The following is a 17,165-nucleotide window of genomic DNA, read 5'->3' as shown; positions in this document are numbered from 1 at the left end:
CTCAATCAATGATTAATAAGCAAAGTGATGAAGCCCTGTCGTTAGACTGTCAAATAAAACTAAACTAAACGCAATTGGCACTATCCTAGATGTTGATCTTTTAAGGAACCTATGAATGTCTTAGTAATCTATCACAAATATCAAATTAACCAAACATGATGTATGAAGTGTTTGTGTAACTAGTGACTATATTAAAACCTAAAGTAAAACTATCTAAACTCTTTGTAATTTCTAGATTTAGTGAATGAGATGAATGGAATGTATGAATTATCCTTGATAGTCAAGTCTACCAATCATCCTAGTTCCTTTCTTGATTGAGTTTTAATTCCTTTATTAGACTCGATTTGTGAAGACTTTCTACAAACAATGAATTGAATAAGCTAGAACCCTAACTCATCAAACTCATTTAAATGTCTAATGTGGATTATGCTTTGCAAAAGGTATTTTACTCTCTTAATTAACAATGTTAGCAACCTAACTGATCAATCAAGAGATTCAAACATTTGAGAAGAAGGAATCAATATAACAGAAGAAAATATCAATTCAATCAATCAATTAGAGTGCAAAATATGATCCAAATCTTAGTCTCCATGTAAAACAACTGAATTACACCTTTGTATAATCACAAATCACAGATCTAAACCTTAGAAATTACAATCTATGAATGTAGATAGTAAAACTAAGATTAAGGTAGAAGAAACTCCCAATTACAGCTCCAGGAACTTAGATTGGCTTCATTGAACATCAAGGAATGAAGATCTAGCCTCTCATTATTGAAATCACAGCTTCACCAAGCTTAGTAACTTCAATGGCCATGGCAGCAATGATTTGAAGGAGAAGGGAGTAGAATAATTAGTAGAAAATGAAAGGATTAGGGTAGAAATTATAAATTGATGATGTAGAATGGTGGGGAGGTGAGGGAGACTGAAGTTGACAGAATTTGGATGGAGAAAACAAAGATGGAATAGAAAAATCACAAAATGATGGATCTGGCACATGTTCTAGAATTTAAATCTGGAAATTTTCACTACTTTGCCACAGCAAAGCCAAAATGATGCTGTTTGAATAAGTGACGATGTTTCCTTCATAACGAACGTTCATCGCAGTAAAGCCTAGAGTTGGCGTAGCGAAGTGAGGCAAAACCTTCTTTCAATATTTCTTCAATCCTCTAATCACCTATAATATTCAAATTAAGCTCATAGTCATCTAATCTAAGCTATGTGGGATACATAAGAACCAATGAATGAATAAAACTCAAGAATTATGATATAAATGTACACAATTGACTCTTATTGATGCATAAAAATCTCCATCTTAATCCAAATTACATAATTAAAAGCCACAAAAGCATAAGGTTGGAGTAGAAAATATATGTAAAATATGAGACTTAAAGTATGATGCATGAAGTCTTTGTGTAACCAATGATTATACAAAAACTTAAAGTAAAACTATCTAAACTCTTTGTAATTTCTAGATTTAGTAAGTAAGATGAATGTAATGTATGAATTATCTTTGATGATCAAGTTCACCAATCACCCTAGTTCCTCTCTTAATTGAGTTTTAATTCCTTTATTAGACTTGGTTTGTGAAGACCTTCTACAAATAATGAATTCAATAAGCTAGAACCCTAACTCATCAAACTCATTTTATATCTAGTGTGGATTATGCTCTGAAAAAGGTATTTTACTCTCTTAATTAACAATGTTAGAAACCTAACTAGTCAATCAAGAGATTTAAACACTTGAGAAGAAAGAATCAATATAACAGAAGGAAATATCAATTCAATGAATCAATTAGAGTGCAAAATACAATCCAAATCTTAGTCTTTATGTAAAACAATAGAATCACACCTTTGTACAATAACAAATCACATATATGAACTTTAAAAATTATAATCTATGAATGTAGAGTGAAACTAAGATTAAGGTAGAAGAAACTTCCAATTGCAACTCTAGGAACTTAGATTGGCTTCATTGAGCATCAAGGAATGAAGATCTAGCCTCTCATGACTGAAACCACAGCTTCACCAAGCTTTGCAACTTCAATGGCCATGGCAACAATGATTTGAAGGAGAATATAGTAGAATAATTAGTAGAAAGTGGAAGAATTGGGGTACAAATGATGAATTGATGATGGGAGGTGAGGAAGACTGAAGTTAAGACAGTTTAGATGGAGAAAATGAAGTTGGAATGGAAAAATCACAGAATGAAGGATCTGGCACGTGTTATGGAATTTAAATTTGGAAATTTTTGCTACTTCGCTGCGGCGAAGCCAAAACAATGCTGTTTGAATAAGTGACGCTATTTCCTTCATAAGAAATGTTCCTTGCGACGAAGCCTAGAGTTGGTCGTGGTGATGTAAGGTAGAACCTTCTTCCAATATTTCTTCAATCCTCTAATCACCTACAATATTCAAATTAAGCCTATAGTCATATAATCCAAGGTATGTGGGATACATAAGAACCAATGAATGAATAAAACTCAAGAATTATCATATAAAAGCACATAATTGACTCTTATATCCTTGATGTACAAAAATCTCTATTTTAACCCAAATTACACAATTAAAAGCCACAAAAACATAAGTTTGGACTAAAAAATATATGTAAAATATAAGACTTATCAACTCCTCCACACTTAGCTTTTACACTCCTAGGCAAAACACTTCAATGCAAAATAAGAGGTAGGACTAAATGAACCATGCAAGCATTAAGAGTCATATTTGGCAATCATAATTCCGTACTCACATCCAATCTATACTCATGTCATATGCTAAAAGAACTAAGCAAAGTGTTGAATGCACTAAGTATAAGTGTTTCACTCTAACTCTTAGAGGGTAATTTCACTTAACATCCACTTTACTATGCTTTGCCTTATACTTGTAATGGTTCTAAGCTCTCTACCACTAGTAGCAATGACACAAAAAATCAATAGGACTTTTATTAGGTTGTAATATTGGATAGGTAAATGAATAGAGGGTTAGATGCATGGGTGTAATGGAAGGGAGATAAGGAGAATGGAAATTAGAATGAATCAAATGCTTGTATGGAATTGATTGTGATATGTAGGAATATAGATGACAACTCAATCAAGCTCACTTATCCCAAACAATACTTTTTTTTTTTAATTTTTCTATTCCCTTTCTTTGTTTTTTCTTTTCTTTTGTTTTGTTTTCTTTTTTTTAATTTTTCTATTCCCTTTCATTGTATTCAGGTCGCGACCTGGACTCTTTTGCTGAGCATCGTTATCCTTCTCTTTGCTTTTTGGCATTACTGTGTAGGAGGAACCTTTTTAAGTTACCTTTGTATCTTTTTCAAGCAAACCTATGCTTTTTTCATATACCCTCATTGCATCAAACAGTTTTTCTTGAAAACCATGCCATCCTTAGACTTTTAAGCATGCTAGATTTTGAAAATGATTTTTTCCAAGGAACAAAAAACTGGACCAGACATTAAACCGGTCAAGACAGTAGGTCAAGGGTTACTAGTCGAACTGAGGTCGAACCGGGGTCAGACCGGTCATATTAAAATAATATAATTTAATTCATAATATTAAAATGAAACAAAATTTATAAATAATAATCACTAAAAAAAAGATGAGAAGCTACAAAATTTGGTTTAATGTTTAATAGTACCAGGCAAATATTAATGAAATGCACATCTTCACTATGGAAAATCAAAATCATCACTAAGATCATTGGCATGGACTAAGATGTCAACAGCTGGACATGGAAAAGCAGGAGCAACAACATCATCTTGTAAAGGTGGAGGGTCAGCAATGTCCATATCTTCATCACCTATGTAAAACAATGATCAATATTAATAATCATACAAAAAATTATATATTTGTATAGAAATAAAGTCTTAATTATATGTATAAAGTTATAAACCTTCATTAGCCTTCTCAAAAGTTGTTGAATTAGCAATGCCCTCATTGTTAAGGATGCTTTCGAATGAAGCCACATCTCTATCATCAAATTTCGGAGTGGGATCTTCTTCAGCAACCCAAAAATCCACCATATCAATGTTTTCATAGTCAATTGGATCATAACTTTTGCTCTTCTTCAATGTAATCCTTTGATGACAAATAAAATTTCAAATAAATATGAATCAATTAAAATAAAAAACTAAAGGTATTCACAATTTTCAAGATTACCTATGCTTCAGTCGCAGATTATAATTGGTGAAAACCAAATCATTCAGCCTTTTATGTTCCAATCTGTTTCTTCTTTTGGTATGAATTCTTTCAAATAAGCTCCAATTCCTCTCACAACCAGAAGAAGCAGAAGTTTGACTAAGAATACGCATTGTAACACGCTGCAATTCTGGAACTAAACAACCATAATATGTCCACCATTCATCTACATAATAAAATACATTTAGTATCCAATATTATATAAAATTAGTGAATAACCATGAATAATTGAATATAATACTTACAAGGGTCTAGTTTTTGTGCAGCTTTTTAACATGAGGGTCTACTAAAAGATTCCTTTCCTTCGTGATAAGTAGTCGCTTGTTTAATTACCAGGAAGCCATCAATATCCTCATCTAAGTAAGACTCCACAACATCAATCAAAGCCATCATCAATTTTGACTTGCTAGGACAGTCTGGACCATATGTAAATGTAGGATTCAACAAATACGATGCCGCATGAAGATTAGTCTTCAGATGTCTATCCCATCGAGTTTGAATGATTGTTGTGTAAGGCTTATGCAGTTCCTTATTCTTCTTAAACATCTCCTTAATTGCCATTTTTGCCCTTCGCATTCCTTCATAAACATAAGGTAATGAAGGTTTTTGATCTAAGTCCACAATTCTCAATAATTTGATGAGAGGAGATACAATCTTCACAACTTGATAACAATCATTCCAAAACCAATTATCTAAAATGATTGCACAAAAATTTTGTCCTGCTTCAGTCTTCGATAATCTATGGTCCACAAAGTGCTTATCAACCATTAGAGCCTGCGAGTCATTTTTGTGCATATATATGCTATGCAATGTAATAAATGTCGTAGCTAATCTTGTGGCACTAGGATGAACAATTTCTTTCCAACTCAGTCTTTTCCTCAGCTATGATAAAAAAACCATATGATTATATGCAAATATAGTCACCTTTGATGCCTTTGATGCGAGGTCTGACACATGAGGCATGCTGGAAAAGTCTTTCAATACAAGATTCAAACAATAAGCAGCACAAGGTGTGAAACATCCTACCTTTAACCCCTTAGAGTACACATTTGTAAGCGTTATGGTTCAAGCAGATCAAAGTACAAGCCCGTGGATTAAAATTTTCAACATAATTACTTGGGTTACTTTTCACTATTTAAACTCCAGATTTCAGGTCCAACTTTGAAAAATCATAACTAATTCTACAAAAATCAGAATAGAGCGATTCCAATTTTCACTTAAAGCTCTTTCAATCTTCTACAAGAGAAAAATAACTTTCAGGGCTCAAACCTTGCCAATTAGTACAGTTTTTTCGTTAAATATTACTGTTCAAGTGGTCGAAACAGTACTTTCCAAAAATCCTGTCTTTACTTTGAACAGCCATATCTCTTAGCATACACATCCACTTTTCATGCTTTACCACTTGTTTTAAAGCTTAGGATGTGTCCTATATAGTCACCAAATTTCATGGCTAAATTCATTCATTTGATCTGCCTCATCATTGGCACCAATTCGTGACTCATTCAGGGACATTCTATCCCTTTAACTTAATTCAATCTTTATAAACAATTTAATTCTCCACCTCTTGTCATGCTATAAATCCACATAATATCTCCATACATAACCTCATACCATTTTACATATCATGAACATTTAATATCATCATTCCACATACACGGCATATCAAACATAAATTGATAAACTATGTTACATAACTTAACATGTTATAAGATCATAACATGTTCTTGACTTCTTCCATCAATCCTGCATTCCTCATCCTTGACTTTTCCTCCATGCCCTTTATACCTATTAGGGGTTGTTAAGGGAGGGTGAGATTCAGGGGAATCTCAGTAGCAAACACTACCCATAAGTATGCAAGACATAATGCAAATGCACGACATGTTATCATAACATCATCATAGGAATGCCATGGAAAGTAAGCCAAAGCATTTCATGCTTTCATAACATATTGCCGAGGCAAAACATAACATAAACTTGCAAACATAACCTTGCAACATTTCATTATAACTTAGTCACATCATGGCAACATAATAACATCATGCAAGCATACATATCAAGCACACAAAATAGGTAAGTTCACTACCTTGTAACATAGCTTCCCTCTTGCTTTCCGTTTGCTTCCCCTAACCTTCCAAGTGTTTGAGCCTTCAGTTGACATAAACAAGACATCCCCTTGGATGTTCCAAGGTCCTAAACACATCAACACATTACGTGAAACATCAATTACAAGTTATCAACCTATTCCACACTTGGCTCTTACTTGATCACACTTTGTTTCTAACTTTTGAGATTTATTTCCAATCATTCTAAAATTAATTTCACATGCTATTCTCACATAATTTTGCATATAGAATCCATTTCCAAGTTCAAAACAATCAAAATCCAACTCCTTCCCCCTTGTTCTGGTTTGGCCGAAACATAGGTGCCTTAGGTCCAAAATTTTCATTTTCAATTCTAATGCTTCCAAACATGTTTTCTACATATATCCCTACACAAAATCATCATTTAAACTCATTGGAAGCATCAAAATAATCAAATTCTAGACCCAACATAAAGAAACAGCCATGGTAGAATCATACACAAATGAAAGGGGAAGTTAGATTTCTTGAAGAATCAATATCAAACCAATTGATTCTTGTTGTTTTCAAGCCTTTAAACATGTTTATGACTTTAATTTCATCTTCTCCCATTCTGAACAATTTCGTGCAGCACCTCCCCCCTAGGTTTCAACCATGAAAAACCCAACCAAACCAACATCCAAGCTCAAAATACCAAGGGAGGTAGAAACTAGATCAAAATCCATGAACATACCTTGATTTGAAGCTTGGATGGCCTTAGGATCATGAGTTCTTCCTCTTCTCCTTCTTCCTCTCTCCATTTCGTTTTCCTTCTCCTATCTCTTATGGTGGACGAAAATATCATAAGGGAGGGAGAGAAGATTTTTATAAAAAGTTTTGACAAATCCTAGCCATTGATCTTAAAATTGCATGGCTTAATCTTGGCCATTGATTTTCAAATCAATCTTAGCCCTTGATCTTGTCTTCCTTAGTAAGAATTGTGACACTTGTCTAGGATTGTGTCATGCTTGGTCATCTTGCTTATGTCATCAAGGTTAACTTGACCCAAGGTTAATTAATTTAACCATGGTTAACTTTCCTAATCCAAATATGCCCTTCATCTTTTTGCATAATTCCACACATATCCTCATGCCCCTATGGCAATATGATAGGGAGGAAAATCATACAAAATTCGTGCATAAATTCATCCAAAAATACTCCTCCACCTATCTTACCGGTTTACATCATAATAGGTACTTTCTCGGGTCCTGACTTACCCGATACCTTTGGGACATGGTTTAGCACATTTTTCATCTTCAAAATACATTCCCATACTCTTCTAATAACATTCATAGGGGAATCATACTCTTTTCTCATTTCCCCAAAATATTAATAATTAATATTCAATCAGAGTTGATTTTGCCGAATTCTTTCCTATCGGCTTGTAACTCTGTTGATCTGTCTCTGGGTTTCATTCTTTCCCTTTCATCACAAGGATTTCCTCTAATTTTTCTTGGGTCAAAAGTCAAACTGTAGACAACTATTTTGACTTTCCCCGGATAGGGTATAAACATGCTTTAAATTTAATTAAAGCTAGCCTCGTCACTTTCTGGGGCTAGAATTACTTTTACAATCTGTGATAATTCCTCTGCTACTTTTTCCCAGATTTTCCTGATTATTCGAGGCCATCTCACAGCTTAAATAATTCAATTTGAGTTACTATCTCAAATTGCTCAAAAACCTGAAATGACTTTAGGGCATTTCCGTCATTTCTAGCCTTATATTGACTCTGGGATCCTATTCCCATTTTTCTAGAATTTTTGTAAGTCATTTGGGCCCTTTTCGCTAACTCTGAGCATTGGCCAATCAGAACTTTTATTATTTACAAGTAGGTCCCTTCATGGCCTAGGAATCTTTTCTTTGTAATTTGGTCCCTCCTTAGGCCTAACCTTCGGAACCATCTCTTACAAGTTTCTGGCATAACCTTTGGCCCTTAGTTGTTTCCAGTTCGTCATTCTTTAGTCCCCGAACACTATTGTTTTACACATTTGCCTTTGAAAAATCTCTTTTTTCTTCTGAGGGATCTCCGGGACTTTAATTGCATTGGACTTAATAATCATCCTTTCCTTGTGCTATTACTTGTATCTATTAGCCAAAATTTGGGATGTTACAAGGTGACCAATAAATACTTTCATATTTTTCCTTAATCAACCTGCCACATGCTACATAGTTGGCTGCATTGTCAGTTACTACATGAACAATATTCTTAGGACCAATCTACTCAATAACTTCACAGAATAGCGTAAACAAAGTTTTAGCATCTTTGACTAGATCTGATGCATCAACAGACTTCACAAATACCATACCGTGAGTAGAAGAAATTTATCAAAGTACGTTGCCTGACATCAGTCCATATATCAGCCATGAGTGTACAGCCGTTGTTTTTCCATTTAGCTCGATGGCTATCAATAAGTAACTGACATTCTTTTCTCCAATCACTTAGCAAATTGGTTTTGAAATCATAAGCACTAGGGGCTTTAAACCCAGGGCCAATTGAAGCAATAACATTTATAGCTTTTTGAAATAACAGGCAATCAAATGCTTTAAATGGAATACAGTTCACAATTGCCCATTCAGCAATCAACATTTTCACATTGTGTTTTGCTTCTTTTGTTGCTAATACACTTTTAATACTTGGTTGGGATTCAGGAGTTGTGTAAGGAGCAAAATAATTGTCCATATTCCCCGTAGCTTTTCTTTTTTTTGCACTACGCATGATAATTGGAGAATCAATGTGAGTTTCTTCAATTTCTTCTTCTATACTTTCAATAGCTTTTTTCTTTGAACACTCTTTCAAAGATTTTGTCATTCTATGACGTACAACATGTGAAACTTTTTTACAAGAAGATATTTGACCAGTGATACCAGCAAGGTGTTGCTTCATTCTATTTATCGCACCACCTCTATAACTATTACCATAAAAAATGCATGTGTATACATTTTGTGTCCCTTCTTTTTTATAAGCAACATGTGCCTATGCAGGATCAGTCTTTGCACGTAATGAAGAAGTGGGTGTAGAAGGAGTGGAAGTTTCAGTAATGGGAGTTAAAGATTCAGTATTAGGAGTGACATTATCATTTCCAGAACTATGATTATTTGAAATGTCCATCACTGCTACCTCTTGTAAAGGAAACAAAATCCGTACAAAATCAATTTAATCCAGTATCAATTTATCTACCATATACCGATATGTCAATCAATGCTTCAAGTTACAAACATGAATTTATCTATCTCATATGTATGCATCTGTACATAATTATATGTCCTAAATCTTCAAATCAAAAAATATTGTATTGATTATTAAGCAATCCTTTTTTCCTGACCAGAACATCACAAATCAATACTTCAAACATGTGAAACATACTTTATCTCTCCAGAATCAATTTAATCCAATCTCCAAAGGAAACAAAATCAATTTAAGTTTATCAGTTTAAGCTGTTCATACTTTGTATATCGTCCAGAATCAATTTAATCCAATAATCTATATTATTTCAGCAAATTCATCTACTTTCCTCTCCTACTTCAAGTATTCATCAAAAATTAGAATACAATTTTCATCTCCTCCCTGTCCAAATCTTTCGACAACTGAAGAGAAAGAAGAAACAAAACAAATACATCTTAAAAACACAATCCAGCTGAAAGGCAAAAGTTTTGAGCTTACCCACAACTTAATGCACCGAAGGGACAATGCTGAGTGGCCGAGTGGGATTTCAAACTGCAAATGTTGAAAGCCAAGTAGGACGTGGTCACGTTGAGGGAGACATGTGAGCTCAAACTGCCAGACTACTGATGCGATAGCTACTTTACAAGGTGGAGAGCTGTGATTTTCAGTTTCAGATCTGCCATAGACTACGAGGACGTTAAGGGAGATCAGACTAGCTACAAATGTGATTGTGGAGCTCTGCTGAATAATGACCTCCGCCGGAGACTGTAGTGCCGTCGGCGACGCTAGGGAGCAGGGACTGATTTCAGTTTGAGAGAGGGAGTCGCGTGAGCTACCGCCAGGTTTAGTCTTCAGGGGAGGGGAAATGGCCGACTCGCAAGCGGAAGAGAACCAAACTACCGAAGAAGAGAATTTTTTTTAATAAATAAAACAACAACGTTTAGGGTGCTAATAGGCAAAAAAAAATTGGCCAACCGGCCAACTGGGAAATACCCGGTTCAATCTGGTTATGACCAGTTGGACCGGTTTTTTCCTGGTTTGATGGTTCCCTAGTCAAGCAGCTTATCCAAACCGGACTGGAGACCGATTCACCGATTTTCTAGTCGAACCGACCGGTCCTGTCTTGTTTTTTTTTCCTTGATTTTTTCTGAAGACTTTATAGTCACTTTTGAGATTCAAGTATGTTCTGAAGTGATTATGTTGATCTTTTTAATCCTCATCTTATGGGTTACTTTTGTGATAAGTGTCTTCATGCCTTGTGACTAGTGCATATTGATTGAAACTTCTTGTATGAGCAATTGAGATGTGAAACCCTTGTTGGAAGGATATTCTTGAGCCTTGATTCTTATATTGAGTGATTATTCATGTGGTTTACATTCTTTAGAACTTGTTTTAGCTCTTGGTCAAAATTATGTGTGCATTTATGATTTTGAATATGATGGAGGCATTCTTTTCTACACCTTTCTATCCAAACACAACCCACAACCCACAACCATTTATCCATTGCTTAACTATTTTTTGAGCCTGTACTTCCTTCATTTTGTCTACCATTTCAAGTATTTTGAACAACGATGTTAATTGAGTTGAATCTGTCTCGACAATTATGATTTCTTGATCTTTATCGTTCTTAATTGGGAGTTTTACTTTTACTTCAGTTTGAATATAAAAAAACAAAAGAAAAAAAAATAGAAGAGTAAAGAAATACTCCTTATATATACATAAGCTATCACAGGAAATAAAGTTGAGTAAAGTATTCCCTTGGTGATAGAAGGTTGGGATCTGAACGTCCTTGACAATAAATAGATATTATTTAACTCACATTTCTTTAATTCTTGACACTCGATTTCACCTTTTTCTATTCCATTTAGCCTTTCCATCACTATAACCCCAAAAGTCCTCTTGACTCTTTACATGGATACTGAATAGTAGTAGAGATTTTAGGGTCATTACACGCTTATGGTAGAATGTTTGCTACTTGGATAATTGAGAGAAAAGACCTCAATGAGGAGAGATGAGTGATTCAAAGACTTATACCTTGTGAGCAAATCTCTGTTGTTCGTGCATTTTGAGTTAATTGCACCTTGTATCTGATTACTTGGAATTGTTCATGTTATCACCCTTGTATTCCTAAAAAGAGGTTGATCGATTAGCTCTTGAGATCACTTTTGAACATGCTAGTCTCTCTAATTGTAGCTGTACTTTCTTTAGAATGATTCAAATCTTTGTCTAGGAGTACAAAGGTTCAAGTATGGGGGAGTGATAGAACCCAATTATATGGTTTTCTCAAGTGTTTTCTAATGTTTTGCAACAATTTTACCCTCATTATGCGTGCATTTATATCCATTTGATTACATTGAGTCATACGTTATATTTTGCTATTTAAGGGGTAAAAAGGGTCATTTTTCTCTTCTAAATTTTAATTGCCTTGATCTGTAATCAGTTGGTCTTTGCAAGGCTCTTTGTTGTGATTTTCAGGCAATTGGAGAAGGACCTAAGAATCATGATGGAGCCAAAATGTTACAAGGACCAAAACACAAACGTTGGGAATGTTCTGCCTCCCCAGGTCGCGACGTGGATCCCTTAGGTCGCGACCTGGATGCCTCTTAGTGAAATTACACGTTTTGGACCCAAGTCAAGACGAGAGCTCTCTGTCTTCCCGGGTCGCGACATGGAACTTATCAGGTCATGACCTGACCCCCTTGAGTCGTGACCTTACATTGCTGGGGTCGCGACCTGAGTGTGTTAAGTGAAGCTGTGCGTTTTGGAATAGGTTTCTAAGCTTCTATACCTAAGGGGGGTAGCCACCACGAATAGGGACTCTTCTATTCTGTAGATTTACGCAAGGTTGAGCCACCATCATTTCCTCTTAAGTCTCCAATGATTCTACACCCAAAACTTCCATTTTTCTTCATCTCTTCATTATTTTCTGAATTTTTGGACCGATTAAACAATTCCAACACCCTTCTTATCCATTTTTCCAACTTCATTTTTAGCTTCAACCATGGCTGTTCATTCTTAGAGCGATTGTGATTGGGTTGAAGGCATGAGAGGTTAAACCCCTTAGCCTCTTGGTAATGGAGAACGAAGCTTGAGCTTAATGATCTAATCAGGGAATTTTTTTTTCTGTAGTCTAAACCTTTGTTTAATGCTGTGTTGAATATTTCTAGATTTAGGAACTTTCTGCACTTGCATCAAACTTGGTTTATGATTGTAAATCTGGTGTTTAGACTATTCTATTGTATTTGGATTGGATGATGTTAATATTGATTAATCTATATGATATTTCAGTTGAATCATTATGTTCAATTTGATTTTCAGTGATTATTGTGATTAATCTGCATGCTTGGTATTTTGTGTTTGTCGATTGACATTCAGAGGACATTTGCATCATTCATTCATCTACTCTCTAAGTGGTTTTCAGCAGTGTCTTAAGAGATATTAATTAACTGTGATTAAAGTAAGTTTTCATTAATTAAGACATTGGACCCAAGTGATTACTTGGGGTTTTCTTTAGACTTGGAGGTTTTCCAAAACTCCCAATCATTCTAAAGAGCAGTGATAGCTGAGTTTCCATCATCAAGAAACTATTTAATCATAATTCCCTTTTCATCCAAAACATTTCTTCATTAATTTAAAATACCAAAAATAGTTAACTTTCTGCACTTTACATTTGTTGCACCACTTTTAAAACAAATAAAACCCCCTTTTTACAATGTTTTTGAAAACCAATTTAGACTAGGATTTCCAATAACAAGCTCCTCAAGAAGAACAACTGGTTGCATCCCATACTGCATTTTACCTAGTGCAACTCTCTTTCTTGACGATCCGAAAGGTGACAATCCGGCCATCGATCAATAGGTCACACAAAATGGAATGGACAATAGGCTCAAATACTTCCAACTAAACTTTTTTTTTCTATCACACTCATCAAGCCTAGTCTATGCACCATACTTCGAGCTTAATGCATATGACATTCACACTTCACTTCAACAAGTAAGGAATAACAATCAACCAAAATGCAATTGAGATACAGGACATAGCCAATTCAATCCAAAACTACATAAACTTTTAAAAAGTTGGACCTAAAATGAGCCTTTTTGTTACAAGAGAGTTTGAAAATAAAACACAAGCAAAACAAATAAAAATGCGCAAGACACAAACAAACAAAGTACTAAATATTTTCCCACACTTAAACCTTGTATTATCCCTAATACAACCTAAAAACAAGATCAAACAGTATGTTTAGACATGTAAAGAGTAAAGTGGAAGGACAACACATCGCATAAAATTCAAAAACTATTTTTCCTACTATATATCTCTCCTCCACACTTGTTCAACAACATATAGTAGTTAAATTCAATGTAGATAACTAAAAACAAGAAAAAGGAGATATACAACCTTAGTTATGGAGGCTGTAACTAATGTGGTAGAGGTGGATGCGATTGGATTTTGAGTGAAAATGCTTGTCAAAGCCATCCTTCAATTTCTATTTTCTATGTGAAAGCTTTGAGACCAACTCTAAAGGTCCTATCCAAGTGTCCTTGAAGTCTTCATGAGGTGTGGAGTAGCTAGGAACATAGGCCATGACTCCTCTTTATGGAATTGGAGAGCTCCCTTGGGAAGTGTCTTAGGATCCAATGATAAAGCATATAGTAGGAGAAGCGAACTTGTCAATTGTTCAGTTGCAAGGTCCGACGATGTCTCTTCTTTTGATGGTGGATGATGAATTTCACACAAAGACCTTGACAGGTTGTCCTATCTCCTTCAATGCTTTAAGCAAGTTAATTGGCTTCTTGGGTTGAGACCTCATAGCTCCACTACACCCTGTAAGATCATCATAAGAAGTACCTTTCTCTAGCACTTTGGAGTCAGTAGGAGGTTCAACAGTCATAGTATTATTACATGAAGCAGTGCATGGAGTAGAAGAAGTGAAATCCAATAAACAAGCATTAGAACACAACATGTCACTACCATGGGAGGGAAAAATAGAAGAAGGGATAGAATGGGAGTAATAGACCATGAGTGTACTAGAAGATTCAACAACCATATGAGAAGCACTCTTCTTTTTACCATGCAAATCATCATTAGCTTCATCAATAAAATGCATATTATGTAAAGAGTAATTTTCATTAGGTTGTTTCATGCTTTCATATATATTAAAATGCACAAAATGATCACCTACACTCATAGTGATAGAACCTTCTTTTATTTTAATTTCAGTATTAGCGATTCTCATGAAAGGTCTACCTAGAATTAATGCACCTTCATTTATACTTTCTTTAGACATATTTAAAGCATAGAAATCTGCAAGAATAAGTAAATCCTTGACCTTTACTAGCACATCCTCAAGCACCCCATATGGATATCTAATAGTGTGAACTACTAATTACAACATAACACTAGTGGGCTTAAGAGTAGTAATACCTAGGGATTCACAGATTGACTTAGGCATAATATTAATAGCACCTCCTACGTCCAATAAGGCTTTTGGAATGGTGGTCCTTCCTATAGTGCAAGGTATAGTGAAACTCCACGGATATTGACACTTAACTGGTAATTGGGGCTTAAAAAATGCAATAACATTGGAAGGTAGTTAGACCATCTCATTAGGCTTGAACTTCTTTTTATATCTACACAGATCTCTCAAAATCTTAACATGTTTAGGTTGAGAGGCCAACTCAAGTAAAGGTACATTAACTTCCAATTTGCTAAATAGCGCAAACAAATCATCATTTTTCTTATTAGAACTACCTTTCTTCATGCCTTGAAAATAAGAATATGGAAAGGGAAGTTTCTTGAGATTTACCTCATTACCTTTAATGCTAACTGCTTCTTGTGTGTGAGGTAAACTCCCTTTAGCGGCTCTAACATCCTCTTTGTTATTCACAATTGCAGTGGCCTTTTTCTTCAAAATGTCCTTCTCTTTCATACTTTCAGACGAAGGTACAATTGTAGAAGTCGGCTCTTGGAATTGCAAACTTTCATAAGAAACAACTTCTACATCTTCATCTTCACTTTCCTCATCTTTTTTCCTAACCAGCTTGCCATTCCTCAAACTTATAAAATTTAGGCCTTTGGGATTGAAACAGTATTGGAGGGTAAGTCTCCTTTCTTAGCATCTTGCTCACTTTTAAAGTTTGCTATTTGAGTAACAAAGGCTTGGAGAATGTTGTTTCTAACCTCAAATTGGTCTACCTTGTCACATAGATTGCTCATCATCTTAATAAAGTATCCTCCCTATTTTGTTCTTGAATTGAGATCTCTCTTGTTGTAGATGATATAGTATAATTTTCCATAGAGGCATTCCCAAACTATCCTTGAGAATTTCCAGCACCTCTATACATGTCTGTCTTGCCTTGACCACCTTGAAATCCTCTATTATCATTACCACTCTACTTAGATGTGAAGTCTCCTCTTTAAACATTATTGTAAGTGTTTTGGGAGAATTGGCTGGGTCTTTGAAAGTTCATGCTAGCTACCTCTCTAGATTCAACCATAGAGGGGCAATTAGAAGTAGTGTACCTAGGACTAGCACACATATCACAAGTGGTAGGAACAATAACTTAAGTCATAGGAGGAGTGTGTAGGGCTTTAACTTGGTGGCTTTGTTGAGTTTGCATGGCCTTTTGCATGCAAACCCTTTGATCACTTAGAATAGCCAACTTGTTCAGAATTTCATCAGTTTGTCAAGCTCCTACTCCATTTACTTGAGCAGTATCTCTAACTCCAAGCTGTTGATTATTTGCAGCTATATTTTCTAACAAATCCCATGCATCTTAAGAAGTTAAATCAATTAAAGAACCACCAGTAGCAGCATCAATGGTGGATTTTTGATGATCCAGTAATCTATCATAGAAATATTGAGCTAAATGTGGTTGAGAAATTTGGTGATGTGGGCATTTGGCAAGGAGAGCTATGAATCTTGTCCAATATTCATACAGGCTTTCTCCAATCCCTTGTCAAACACTATAGATCTCTTTCCTCATTTTAGCTGTCCTTGAAGTTGGAAAGTATTTTTTTCAAAAGTTGCTTTTTCAATTGTTCCAATGAAAGTGTTGCAACATGTTAAGGCAACATGTGTAGCCACTCCTCAACTTTGCTTTCCACAAAAAACAAGAAGGCTTTACTTAGTACATCATCAAGATGGGCTCCGGGAGGCTTCATGGATGAGCATATTATGTGGAGGTTTTGGACATGTTTATGTGGATCCTCTCCTATATTGCCATAAAATTTAGATAAGGCACTTATTAAAGCTACTTTTAATTCAAAATCAGTATTGAAATTATAGAAGCCATAAGAATTATAATCAACATTAGAAGAATTCATTTCTCTTATGCTTCAATGCCTAACATTAGCTCTATTGATTTCAGCTTGTTGCTCTTGTCCATTATTATTCAGATTAGGCATTTCCTCTTCCTTATGAACTTCATTAACCCTAGGTACTTCATTACCTTTAGGCATATTGTTTTGATCCATAACAACATGATGGTTACGTAATTACCAAGTGAAGAATGAGATTTAGAAGACTCATACGAATCACAAGGATATTCGGAACGCAGTGAAAGTAGCAATGTAAAAGGTGTAGGATGTTCATGATGCAAACCGCTAGTACTCTTAAGTAATCTTTCCTTCTTAAGTGCTCTTAAGGTCTTATTTATTTCAATGCCAAGTGGCAAAAGTGTTTCTTTTCCA

The 17,165-nt window shown here is 35.0% G+C and overlaps 1 protein-coding gene, 1 long non-coding RNA gene and 1 other non-coding gene across 3 annotated transcripts; 1 reads left to right on the top strand and 2 right to left on the bottom strand.

The window, feature by feature from the left end:
* Nucleotides 1-3,664: 3,664 nt before the first annotated feature.
* On the bottom strand, nucleotides 3,665-4,754 carry LOC114757813 (uncharacterized). Its single transcript, XM_028946914.1, has 4 exons — nucleotides 4,527-4,754; nucleotides 4,155-4,315; nucleotides 3,889-4,073; nucleotides 3,665-3,795 (listed from the first exon to the last, which is right to left on the bottom strand). The coding sequence occupies exons 1-4, from the start codon at nucleotides 4,752-4,754 to the stop codon at nucleotides 3,665-3,667; spliced, it is 705 nt and encodes a 234-aa protein (XP_028802747.1).
* A 1,183-nt stretch (nucleotides 4,755-5,937) lies between these two features.
* LOC114757806 (uncharacterized) lies at nucleotides 5,938-7,039 on the bottom strand. The gene is made up of 3 exons (XR_003741614.1): nucleotides 7,005-7,039; nucleotides 6,277-6,383; nucleotides 5,938-5,978 (listed from the first exon to the last, which is right to left on the bottom strand). It is a non-coding gene; the product is annotated as an uncharacterized LOC114757806 (long non-coding RNA).
* Nucleotides 7,040-16,355: 9,316 nt separating this feature from the next.
* Nucleotides 16,356-16,462, top strand: LOC114757817 (small nucleolar RNA R71). Its single transcript, XR_003741615.1, has one exon. It is a non-coding gene; the product is annotated as a small nucleolar RNA R71 (small nucleolar RNA).
* The last annotated feature ends 703 nt before the right edge of the window (nucleotides 16,463-17,165 follow it).

This window comes from Neltuma alba, unplaced genomic scaffold (assembly GCF_004799145.2).
Source record: "Neltuma alba isolate B1F8T4 unplaced genomic scaffold, ASM479914v2 tig00010645_pilon, whole genome shotgun sequence".
NCBI lineage: Eukaryota > Viridiplantae > Streptophyta > Magnoliopsida > Fabales > Fabaceae > Neltuma > Neltuma alba.
The sequence above is the reverse complement of the archived record's forward strand: the minus strand, read 5'-3'. Positions and strand labels throughout refer to the sequence as shown.

Excerpts from the sequence above, each read along its gene's own strand:
- LOC114757813 (XM_028946914.1), bottom strand. The coding sequence starts at position 4,754 with ATGGCAATTAAGGAGATGTTTAAGAAGAATAAGGAACTGCATAAGCCT. Across the intron at positions 4,316-4,526 it reads AGGATATTGATGGCTTCCTG|CGTGTTACAATGCGTATTCT; the intron begins GTAATTAAACAA and ends CCAGAATTGCAG. Across the intron at positions 4,074-4,154 it reads AATCTGCGACTGAAGCATAG|GATTACATTGAAGAAGAGCA; the intron begins GTAATCTTGAAA and ends TTGTCATCAAAG.